The sequence below is a fragment of the Podarcis cretensis genome (genome assembly GCF_951804945.1).
Source record: "Podarcis cretensis genome assembly, chromosome: 3".
Classification (NCBI taxonomy): Eukaryota; Metazoa; Chordata; class Lepidosauria; order Squamata; family Lacertidae; genus Podarcis; species Podarcis cretensis.
In genome coordinates this window covers 55,558,720-55,571,119 of record NC_137172.1, presented here as the reverse complement: position 1 = coordinate 55,571,119, position 12,400 = coordinate 55,558,720, and the positions used below count along the sequence as shown (strand labels likewise).

General features: G+C 39.7%; 1 protein-coding gene across 5 annotated transcripts in view; it reads left to right on the top strand.

Annotated features, from left to right (window-relative positions):
* TULP4 (TUB like protein 4) overlaps positions 1–12,400 on the top strand; it is a 103,316-nt gene that overhangs the window by 70,172 nt on the left and 20,744 nt on the right. For all 5 annotated transcript variants that reach the window (XR_013837662.1, XM_079971856.1, XM_079971857.1 and 2 more), the window contains exons 3-5: positions 3,058–3,186; positions 3,812–3,973; positions 9,846–10,026. Coding sequence is in view for 4 of the 5 variants with exons in the window: in XM_079971856.1 (XP_079827982.1) it covers positions 3,058–3,186; positions 3,812–3,973; positions 9,846–10,026 (472 nt within the window). In the remaining variant the exon portion in view is untranslated. The remainder of the gene's footprint in view (positions 1–3,057; positions 3,187–3,811; positions 3,974–9,845; positions 10,027–12,400) is intronic.

The window sequence follows — 12,400 nt, the reverse complement described above, 5'->3', positions numbered from 1 at the left end:
CTCCTTTCAGTTTTGTGGTCCTGCAGTGATGCTTGATGATGGATGGGTGATCAAATAATCAGTAATGGCTTTGCTGGTGTGCTGTATGCTGAGGAACCTGCTTTGTTGAAAGGGCTTGTAAGAGGCTCTTACAACTTTAGAGGAAAAGTGGCTGACGTAGAAGTTAAATGGCTTCAGCCTGTACGTTGCATGTGGAATATCTTGTATGAACTGGAGCCTACATGGGCGCTTTCGTAAGGAAGTATGCTCTGCCCATGCAATATCCTGATACCTGTTTGTTTTATTTTTAAAAGCAGTGGGTTAACTACAAGCTTGCATGCAAATTTATGCACGCAGGCCCTTGGTTACATAAAGTGTTGTGTCCAAAGTGGGGGGGAGGGAGGCTCCACTGCTGGGCTCCACCGCACATGGAACATGCACGCTAGATCTATGTGTGAATCAGACTTGCCCTTCTTTGATACAATGCAGCCTTTAGACACTACAGATAGATCATTCTAATAGATTTCCTCTGCTGTCATGTCGCTCGATTCCATCAGAGTTGGAATTACATTGCAGAGCCCCGGGGGCACCATGAATATGGTGTAGAATGGAAGGTGAGAGGCTGGGGAAGGGGCTCACTGAATTTTGGCAACGGTCAGGTCATCCCTGAAATCCTTGAGATCCTGAGGTCTGCCACTGATTTCATACTTCATTACCAAGAAAGGACGCAGGGAAAAGGCACCAGGTATCTGTAACAATCCAGTTTAGAACTGGCAAGACTTGGCATTTTAGAGTCTAGATTCTGATGCTTTTCAGCAGGTGGCAATTACATGCGGCCTGAAAAATAAGCAAATATTACAAGAATCGGCCTTTATGGAGCAGCTATGTTATGACATCCTTGGGTTGAATGTATTGGCTTCTTTTGGTATCAGATAAGGATTGTAACATGAGTTGAGTGAGTATCTTATAATTTCTGCATTATTTCCTCCCTGCAGTTTTCTTTATTGTATTTGTCAAATGTCCCATTACTTTCTCTTTTATCAGGTATTAAAAGGCTCTATTTTTCAAAATGCCCAGCCACCCACAACCATAGTTAGCAAGTAGGAATTGTGCAGGCATTGAGTTTTATTCGAGAGAGAGAGAAATCAAGTTCATGCTGTGCTTTTTGTAGGTAGTAAACAAGATGTTTTCTTCACCTCCTCCTTGATACTGTTGTGGATGTCATGGGTATGTGCTGTCATGGTGTGGCTTCATTTCACCCCAGGGATCGAGGAGGCAGTTACTTTGGGGTGTTGGTAGTATTTGCCTGCCTGTAGGAAACAGTGAAAGGCATGGTGTGGTGTTGGGGGGTGGGGAGAGAGAAGAGCTGTTATACATGGAAATGCATAATTTGAGCTTATTATGCATATGTGGGATGGAGTTGTTCTGGCAGCTTTTCCGCCCAACTGCAGAACAGTTCATAGCAACAATATTGCAATCGTTTCCTTACTTCTGTAAACAGAGGCAGCACATGAGACAGTGCATCTCTCCCTTCCTGACAAAATTGTGTAACATTGCTAGCTATATGGTGGGATGCCCTTGTTAGCTAGCAGGCAGAATTCACTTAAAATCTGCAGAGTGAAACTGACACTGCATCAGGACATGCCTTCTTAGTCATCCCTGGGTTACAACAAAGATCCTGGTGCATAAAACAAGGTGAAACGTTCACCCAACAATCTAAATCCATAACAATCCAAATAGCTGTCATGATATTTTGTTGGGAGCATTGTCATGCTTTCTGGAAACGATGCGTTGATTCATGAGTGCATTGTAAATACTGAGCAGATACTATCTTAAGCCTTCAGTGCATATGAATTTAAAACAACATAACATAATTTAAGAGTCTTATAGCATCTTAAAGACAGGGCAGATTATGTTCCTCACCATTATTGTATGGTTGGGTTCTCCTATATCAGTCACTAGTTTATGAAGTGGCTGACTATAACCAGGTCAACTGGTAGACATTTTTGGCTGTCCCCTTCTCTAGCACTTCTTCACACACTACTAAAGATTTAGAGCAACCCAACAAAGTTGATTGGGGGTAGTTTCAGGGCCAACAAAAATAAATTCTTCCTATACTCCATAATTGACTTTTGAAATGTGCTTCTGGTATGTATGGTAACTGACACTAGTGTGGCTATTTTTATATAATAAAATATTAATCGATTGCATAGATCTGTCAGTGGTTATTAGCTATGATAAGCCAAACAGATTCCTCTGCAGCTAGAAGCAGGGTCCATCTGATGGCTGGTAGCTACAGTGCAGTAGGGCCATGGCTGATACTAGACATCACAAGAGTTGTGCGGCTGCTACTTTCATTTTCCTTCTCCTTTCACCTGGTACTGTAATCCCAAACTAGTGACATTATGTCATTGCACTGAAAGTTTCCCTGCCCCTATGAGTACCCACTAGTGAAGTGGAGTAGAGGAACGTGAAAGTGGAATGACACCATTTTGGACTGCTAGACTTTCTGAGGGAGAAGAGGAGGTGCCATGTTGTTGGGCCCTGTTCAAGCTTTTACATCAAACAGCTTTGATCTCTGGAAAGGCCCATTACTCCAAGCACATCTCTCTAGATCTCCACAAACTTGTTGCACAAGAACCTTCCACTCCCACCAAAGTCTGCAGTCTGTCAGAGAGAGGTTTCATGTGTGTGTTGTTCAGCCAGGTCAATGAGTATGTGCAGATCTCAGAGAGCACATCTGCGTTTTACAACCTAGAGAAAGCTGACAACCCTTTAGGAACTTGATTTGTTTCCATTTGAAAACATTGGAGAGAGCTGGACTTAAAAGTCCTTGGTTTCAGTAAAGTGTGCCCATGAAGATTCTCCGTTGCTTTTATGGCAGCAGTGAAACACATCCTGCTGTTCTTAAAGAGAAGTCTCATCGGCTGAACATTTCAAATTTTTGTAGCCTTAATTTATAATTTAAGCACGGCAATATATTTTTGCTATATCAGATAATGAAATTTCAAGTGAGCTGCATGTTGGAACCTTGTATAGACTCTTGGGGAAAAGTTCTGTTTTCTGGAATCTTCTTAGGTGGTACTGGTAAGATGGAACGAACCATTCCAGAAGCTTGCAACTTGTGATGCAGACGGTGGAATATTTGTTTGGATTCAGTATGAAGGCAGATGGTCTGTGGAACTTGTGAATGACCGTGGGGCACAGGTTAGTATCCCCTCCCTCCTTTTTTCATTTTAAAGAAAGACCACTAAAGTTCTCACTCCGTGTGGAAAGAGTAAATTGTGGAAAGAGCAATTGTTAGAGCAGCATTTTAATTGAACTCCAAAATCCATAGTTGGGCAATACTTTTATTAGGACTGACAAAAACGTCACAAGATAGAGTTATTCTGAATTATTCAGAACTCTTCTGCAAACTACGTTACACAAGGTAGGGGTTGTGGTGGGATGCTTCCCCTCTCCTATGTACAACATGAACCCAGTTGCACCAGCAGAACTGTTTATAGCTGGATACCACCCTTGTCTGGATTGAACTTCGTTTTATTTTTTAAAAAACTTTTTTTATAGCATGGTTTGAAAATCTGAAATGCAAGATGGTGGATGCAGCAGATGTTTTGGCATTAATGTTCTCTGCTTGTTGGCCAAACTTGTGTTAACTTCTCTTAAAAGAAAAAAAGTGGGGGCACACAAGCCACTTAACCGTAACCTGCTAAACATATTGGTACCAATTGATTCTAGTCTCATTTGCTTCTATAGGGCACTGTTTCTTTTACATATGGGCTGCATTGTCAGAATAATGTTGTAGCCTCTTCTTGTCTGTGTGTGTTTTAAGGTGAGTGACTTTACGTGGAGCCATGATGGAACACAAGCACTGATCTCCTATAGAGATGGGTTTGTGCTAGTTGGATCAGTCAGTGGACAGAGACATTGGTCTTCAGAAATTAACCTGGAGAGTCAGATCACCTGTGGCATATGGACTCCTGATGATCTACAGGTAAGGTTGCTTTGAAAACAAAAATTGTCACACTGTGTGTATGTCAGAGTTGACTATGCATTAATTGGTAAGCACCTTCCTGCTGCACACAGGACAAGAAGATGGTAGATTAATTTAGCTGTATGACTGACACACTCTTGTAGCTGATGTCAAGCTACACAAGTGTTCAGTGGTAATTCACATCACATGGCTACATATACCCTCCTCCAATCATATGTATATTGAGTATTGAAATGCTTGAAAACTGCTTGAGAGCACCTTCATTAGTAGACATATTTGATGAGCAGTAGCATTGTTTTTAAATGCAGCCAGCCCAATACAGTCCTGAGCTTGGCAGTTGCTGCAGCATCCTACCTTCCTCTACTGGGGGAAAGAAGGTGTCTGAGGATAGAATAGGCAGGCAGGAAAAGGGTTAACACATTCTCAGCACAGATTCAGGGAGGGAAGCTCACCTTGGGGTCAGAAATGAGCCTCGCTCATCTCTTGCTTTGTGCCTATCAGACCATGCCTTAAAAGACATGCTCACCCCAGGTGAGCTAGCAAATACATTTGTGGACTCCTAATCTCAAACCCAGTTCAGGGTGTTCTAATTTAGAAACCAGTCAATCTAAACCAAATGCAGAATTCCATAATGAAGTGTTAATGAAATATTATACTAACACTTAACATTTAGCTCTCTCTGTGGGTCTCGTATCACTTTGAAGAGGGAATTAATTATCTTCATGCCACTCTTGCTAAGGTGCACCTTCTCAGCTGCTCATTTTGATGTTGAGGGAAAAGAGAAAGAGAAATTGCTTGCTTTGCTTAAAAAATCTCCCTGGGACGAACCAATGCAAATCTCATTGGAGCTGATAAGAAAGTTCTCATTGACTTCAGTGACCACAATTAAATGAAAAGGCTGGGTTCAGAACACAGATCTTCTGGCTCCCAGTTGTATTGTTTTAATTGCTAACCTGCAGTTGCTGTTCAGTTTTTAGTATCAACTTTCCTGACTGAAACAGGCTTGCTTCTCTGCTCTCTCTCATTTTCACTTCTGTTTTGCTTACGGAGAGCTCGCCGCAGCTTCTGCTGTCTAAAATAAAAAATCAGGGAAAAGCTGATAGCATTTGAAATCCTGTCACAAAGCAAAATACTTTTTTAGTAAGGCTGTGTTTACTTGTTCTGCTGACGACGCCACACCGCATGTGTCTTGGAGGTTGATTGCAAGACTGAGCCACAGAAATGAAGGCAGTGCAGCTGCTGCTTGGTCAGATGAAGCCGCAGCTGAAGGCAGGCGATTTTTAAAATTATTATTTTAGTCAGAATATGCTATATTCTGTTAAGAGAGTGGGATGAGGTGAGATTTGATATACAAAGGCGGCATGTGGCCATAGCAAGGGCCTAATCAAACCTTGCGCAGAAACTGCTCACCTAGACTTTTCACACAAAATTCTCTTGGGATGCCAAATCCACAGTTCCTAACACCACATGGTTAACATTATATGATTCCATCATGCTCTTTGTTAATCGATATGGGGAAGGTGGAAATGCCCTCTGATTTTCCGAGATACTTCCTCAGCATGAGCCTTCTTCGGCCAGAGCCCTTAAAATATCTAGGCCAGGGTTCAGCTATCAAGCAACAACATTAGAAGAACAGCTTGCTACCTGGAAGCCATTATCCCCCCAGGAGCCATACGGCGGCTTAGACCTATTTTCAATGTTGTTCTCTGAAAATGCCAAGAAATATGAACACCATGTTTTGCAAGCTGTAACTCCAAAAGCATTCTTCAGTCCCCTATGTTTATTACATTTCTGATTCTTAGGACCACACAAAATAGCAAGCAGAAAGCTTTTAATTAATTAGGCAGTACATTTAATGTTGCATGGAATGGAGTCAATGACTAAATTGCCAGTGTAAAATAGAGCAGTATAACCAATAACAGTGCAATTCAGGGAGTTCAAATATAACAAGGGAAGAATACTCAAGCTCATATCATCTTGATTCTCTTGTTGTATAAACAAAACATTCCAGCATATAATATTTTGGGCTATTTTTAGAATTACTTCAGGTTTTCTTGTTAGTCTTGGCATTTAAAATTAATGACCTCTGGTTGCTCATGCTAAGAGCTTTATGAATGTTTTATATTCCATTGCTGCTCTTTTTGGACTGAAAACGTGGCTTTCTTTCTATATATAGAAGGCTTACATTTTAGTGAGACCTGCCTGCTTTTATATAGTTATAAATTATGGAAACAGACAACACTGCTTAGCTTCTTGCTCAGTCACCTGTTTTATGAGTTTCTGTGAAATGGTTAATAGATCCTGTGTAAAAAGATTGCAGTCCATTGAACTCAGTGGGACATGCATAGGATTGGACTCTGAGTCAAGAAAATCACTGCTGCCTTGGCAGTGCTTACTCTTGTCATCAGCCAAAGATGTTTTTCTGGGATTGCTTTGAAGTAAAGCATAAAACTTTCTTTTAAATAGGGAACCAGTAACTGATGAGTTCAGTGGTTCTTGTCAGATCAGTATAGTGCATTCTGTGTCCTATATAGATACCATGGGGGTGATAGTGGATTTACATATAACAGTCAAACAAAGTAATTAAGTCACTTATTAATCAGGATTAATAGACACTCTCCTAAAGAGGAGGAAAGCCTTTTTTTAAAATATACAATCCAGCCAGTAGGTTCTGAGTGTCTCTCACACTCTCCCAAGAATTTGAGATTATAGTACTGATGAAAAGCTGTAAGACTTTTGGTGCATAAAGGATCTGCAACCATTTAAACCTGGAAAGAGCATTTTCAATATGAAAATCTGGCTGGTTTTTTTTGTTTTTAAAATTGCCTTGAAAAAGTTTATGTAGCTCATCTCCTGCCCCAGCTGCTCTCAAGTCATAGCTGGTAGTAGTCTGCAAGAACAAAAATCCCTTTCCAATATTGAATGTTCAGGGACTCTAAAGCTGGAGAACTCACACTCTTGATTTGAGGTACATCCCCCTGGGACCTAAGCCTGGACCTGCTGCTTTGATTTAAAGGCGTGCTTTGGGCTTTAATCAGTTCATAGTTTCTGTACCTTGGATAGTGAAAGGACTGAATATGAGACGGTTGTGAAGACTGTAGAGTCATTTTCTGGTCTGACTATACTAATAAATGGCCAAATGGGTGAACAGAAGCAAACAGAGATTCCCTTTAATCCTTTTGCCATTGTACCTCTGACAAAACAGATGTGGCTTTCACGTACTGTCTCCTTTCCAAGGAGTGCCTTTTCCAAGTGGAGTTTGATTGTGAGCAAGTATTCTTCATCCATGGATTTTCTCCACCATCTCTAACAATTATGCCTCTGGCTGGGGGAAGGCAGGCAGGGAAGATAAGGCACAGCTGATCTAGAAGGCACAGCTGTCTGCAAATTATTAAAAACCTCCAATCAGTCAAGGCCTCATCTTTTAACAGGCAAAACACTGAAGAGGTAGGCAGCTTACACAATATAGCTGCCATTTGGATCACTGACCAAGGACAGCATTCTTTTGTCAATGGCCTTGTAGTGTTGAATGACTAAGCAGAGACAAAGATATAGATCTTGAAATGTTCCTGTCAGAATGGCTGCAACCTAAGAACTTCATTTATTTCTTGTTTTCTTAAAAGTTGATTGACTTACAGTGCAATCCTACGTGTTCTTACTCTGGAGTTAGTTGTACTGTGTTCAGTGGGACTTACGTGCATCTAAGTTTGCATAGGATTGCGCAATCCCATCTTTTAATCCATAAGCTTCCTTAAAGCATCAGTCAACATAACATGGCAAGATCCAAATAACCTTCCAAGCTCATTTAAAACATATAATTAAAACAAACCAGGCAAAACTAGTAAGCTCCTAAAATAGAAAACATCGGTGTCACACTAACCATACCAGCAATTCTATACTGATAATTCTTGGATCCTGCTAGTTAGCAGTTTTCCACACTGACACCTTTTTAAAAGAATCCTCCATGATTTCTCAGCAGTGGTTGGATTTAGCTTTTTGTTGCAGTAATGATTGAACATAATGTAATGGGAGATTAGTCAGTGCTCTTCATTTCCTTAAACAGAATGAGCAAGCCTCTTGAATATATTCAGATTCCCAATCAACCGTACTCCATAAACGAATCCTAAAAATGTTCATGTGAAAGGGGGCCCTTTAACATTAGTGGACTGGAACTGAAATGGAAGTACGCGTGACTATGATTGTAGGGCAGAGTTTAGTTTTCCAGGCATGATGCTCTTAATGCATTTGCCCTTTCCTGGATTATGTTGTATGTCTTCTATAACCTGCCAAAATGTGCAAGCCAGAGCTTGTTCAATACATCAGGGAACAAAACATGCCCAAGGGGAAGATATCTGTAGGTTACAGTCAGCCTTATCTTAGATGATGTACCTTGGCTGTTTGCTAACTGCTATTTTAAACAACACAAAAGCCTTGCCTCCTCCATTCTGTATTTAGGTGGAAACTTTCCTTTATTTGTTGCTGTCAGGCTTGTAACACATTGTTTTTCCACCTGTGCTATAATGCTCCAGTTCCACCTGATTGAGTCACGTTGTTTTTTGCCAATTTTGCTCCAGGGATAGGCATCCACATTGGTCTTCGATGGTTGACTACTCATTGGTCTAGCATCCCATCATGCTTGTACTTCACAACCATCTGTAAATTGCTCCTGGATGACAGTTAAAATAATTGTAGCAGTGTTGTATCATTTTTCCATCATTTATGCTCCCCAGTGTGGGGACATTTTCAAGTTTTAGAAATTTTAAACATATTCCTACATTGATTTTATTCGAGGTATAAAGTTGTTGCTATATTCTATATGAATATTTATCACTAAATACTGAATTTCCTCCTTCTTCCAGTTAATCTTCCCCAACCATTCACTTTTCTTAAAAAAGAAATGCAGGATTTCAATATTACTATAATTTATACTAAATCTGATAATTTATCCATATTTTTGTATGCTAATAAATTAACAAATTTCATTAAAAAACTGCTATGTTATCTGCAAATAGGCTGGTTTTATGCTCTACATTAACAAATCTTGATACTTTGATTTGTTCATGTTGCCTAATTACATCTGCTAAAATTAAACTGAGATAATGAACAGTGATGCCAACAAGAGGCAATAATATCTAAATTTTTTTCAAAGCCAAATCAGTTTAAATATTCTATTAGATAAGCCCACTCTAGCATATTGTACGCTTTGTCTGCATCAAGGACAATACTGTTGGTGTTCTTTCTTTTTAATTGTTTTGATGATGTCTCATGTTCTTTAAATATTTGATTTCAAGGACCTATTTTCTATAAAACCAGTTGGGTTTATGCTGATATATTTAAGGAAGGTTTTTCTGTAAACTGTAAACTGAAAGTCAATATTTTATAACTAGTATAGGGTGGGGGTGGGGTGGGGTTAGCTATAGGATGACCACAGGACAGGTGGGGATGTAGAATTGGAAAGGAGAAATGTGCCTGATGGGAATCAGTGAAATGGAGAAAGAAGCAAGTTTGTGGGAAAGAGAAGGAGAAAAGGCAGGGATGAAGAAGTTGAGGGCTTCAGTCATGATGGCTTTAGAAGATGTTGTTTGTGGAAGAGTAGTAGTTATGACATGGTACCCAGTATTGCCCATAATCCTAAAAGAGAATTTAATGGGGATTATGGATTTTTGGAATCAGGAACTCCACTTATTCCTGGTTGATAAGGATATATATTTTTAATAGGTGTTTGCTTTGTCTTGTATTCACTGTGGATGTGGGCAGTTTAGCATTTCAGATTACTTGAAATATGATAATAGAGAACTGTCTTCTTCAGCCTGTTTTTATTTTTAATCGCATTTGCAATCTTGTTAACTATGATGCTTTCTTATTTTGCCAGGTCCTCTTTGGCACTGCTGATGGTCAGGTTATTGTCATGGATTGCCATGGCCGAATGCTGGCACATGTTCTCCTTCATGAATCTGATGGCATCCTGAGCATGTCCTGGAATTACCCGAGCTTTTTGGTGGAAGATAGTAGTGAGAGTGACACTGATTCAGATGACTACTCCCCACCTCAAGGTCATTTTGCCTCCATTTTTTGTTCATTGAATGTCTGTGGCCTGCTTTTCACTGAAATGGTAAAGTTGTGTGACATGCTTGAATGCCGTTCCATAGAAAAATGTTCTTTCCACATTGAAAAACACCACATTGAAGGGTAGGCTAGAACTCTTGTCCCTGTTGTCTGCTTTTCTATGAAGAGGGATTTATTGTTATTCTGAGCATTTGGTTGTGTAAGCCCGCAGCTGCAGATTGAAATGATGCAGCCAAGGACTATAGTGAAAATGATTTATTTATTTATTCATTCATTTAATTTCATTTATTAATTGCTTCCTTCAAAACATCTCAGAGCGATTAACAATCATAACATCAACACTGAAAACCTTTAAGTACAATTCCATATATAAAAACAATGAAAACAATTCCGTATATAAACAAGTAATTAAAACAACTTCATGGAAAACTTCAAATCCAGTGAAGATTCAGATTGCATTGGTAAACCTAACATATACAGCATGTTTGTATTGACAGTGCTTTTAATGGCATTAGCATCATGCTATTGCTATTAACAAGGCATCAAGTTTTGCACAGGATAATATATGACCATGATATCATTTATGGTTAATCTGCAGTTACCCATACTTTGTAGAATATAGTGGTCCTGAAGAATGTAGCTTCCCCTTGACATCCTTAAATTACTTGTTTTCTTCTTGCTATGTTATATATTTTTAAAAATAAGATGAATGTAAGAAGCCTCCTTTCCTTTACTCCTTAATGCAAGAAAACCAGAAATGGTGCAAAGATGTTCAAATCAAATAGAGATTAAGTTATTGTGCTTTTGCATATTACTTAATCAAAAGGAGGATCTGAGAACACATTTTTCTTCTCCAGTGAATGACCTGCTGCCCCTAGTTAAAAGAATAAACTCCAAATTTGATGCGTGACTTTTAATAACAGAGCAAGAAGCAAGATAGAATGGACTACTTCTATACTTTCTACAACAGAAAAAAAAATGCACAACCAAAACAAAGTAGTTTAAAAGCTTGCATGAAACAAAGTTGACTGTGAATTAGCATCACAGATTCAAACCTTAGCAATTCTGGGTCCACTTCAGGTGCAACTGTAAGAAAGAAACATTTTTGACAATGAGAAAACTTCCTTCAATTTTTTTGAGGAAGGTTAACAACACTGGGGAAAATGTACTGCATGAATGTGACTTTCATGACATACCTTCAAGACTCAAACTGTGGTTTCATACTGAGTGTCATCGTTGCAAAGAGAGAGAAGGTTGAGGGGAAATATCAGGGTTCCCCAACTGCAAGGAGGGCTCTACTCAACCTTTGAGTGAACACAAGCAAAAGCCTCCTTCAGACCTTTCCTGCTTCAACACAGGGTGTATAGGTTGGGGACTGAGTACAAAATGGGCCCTTGAAGAATGATTATTCTGAATTGTGTTGCACCTGAAGTAAGTCTTTCTTCATGCACCTGGAGTTCCTGCCTTTTATTAGTTGGGGCAGCAGGCATCTGGGTGCAAGGGCCAGGGACCCTTCCATTCCTCACTCGCTCTTCTAGGACAATAGGAGCAAAAACACCCCACAGTGTGCTTTAGCCTGGGGGGGCGACTGGCTTATTGTTGACAAATCCTTTTGCCTGCTTAGGACACTTCCCTGCAATGGCAAATGCATTCATGAGGGGAAATCAAATATCACAACATCCTTAGAGGACTGTGTGATTAATGAGAGAGGTGATATTAGGTTTATTATAAGATTGATTTACTGTTCTAGGCAGGGACATTATAACTTCTGGTGCATCCCTTTAGATGAGTGAAGGAGGCTAGTGTGTAGTTGATGCTGAGTCAATCAGGAGTGGGTGAGCTTGGTAGCTTCCAATAATTATTCTGATATGACGTGTCCTTGTGAAGTATCACTTGTTCTTCATAAACTTTTCAAAGGAGACATGCCTTTGACTCACATACATGACTAGGAGGGGTTAATTGGATTTTACTTACTTCTAAAACTATACCAATTATATGGTGCTGGCTTTTAAGTCACCGTCCACAGCACAGTTTCCCTGTAGTTCAATTACCTCATTTTAACACATAAGCACATGGATAACAACATTTGGTTCCGTTCACAACTGAATGTAGCCTAATGTATGATTAGTGAGAATATGCTTAACTGGTGCCTGGAGAGCGCCTTTCTCTTGGGACAGCAGCACCTTCTGTCAAAGCTAGTTACATAAAACAGAGAATGAAATAGCGAATGCTGCAGATGGTGCTGTAGGCAATTTCATATTATATACAAAGGAAGTTAAACACTGAAGCATGATCTTGTCAAAACCAGACTCTCTTTTATAATGACACGGAATAGGGTTTAGCCAACTGGTGTTCTCAGGG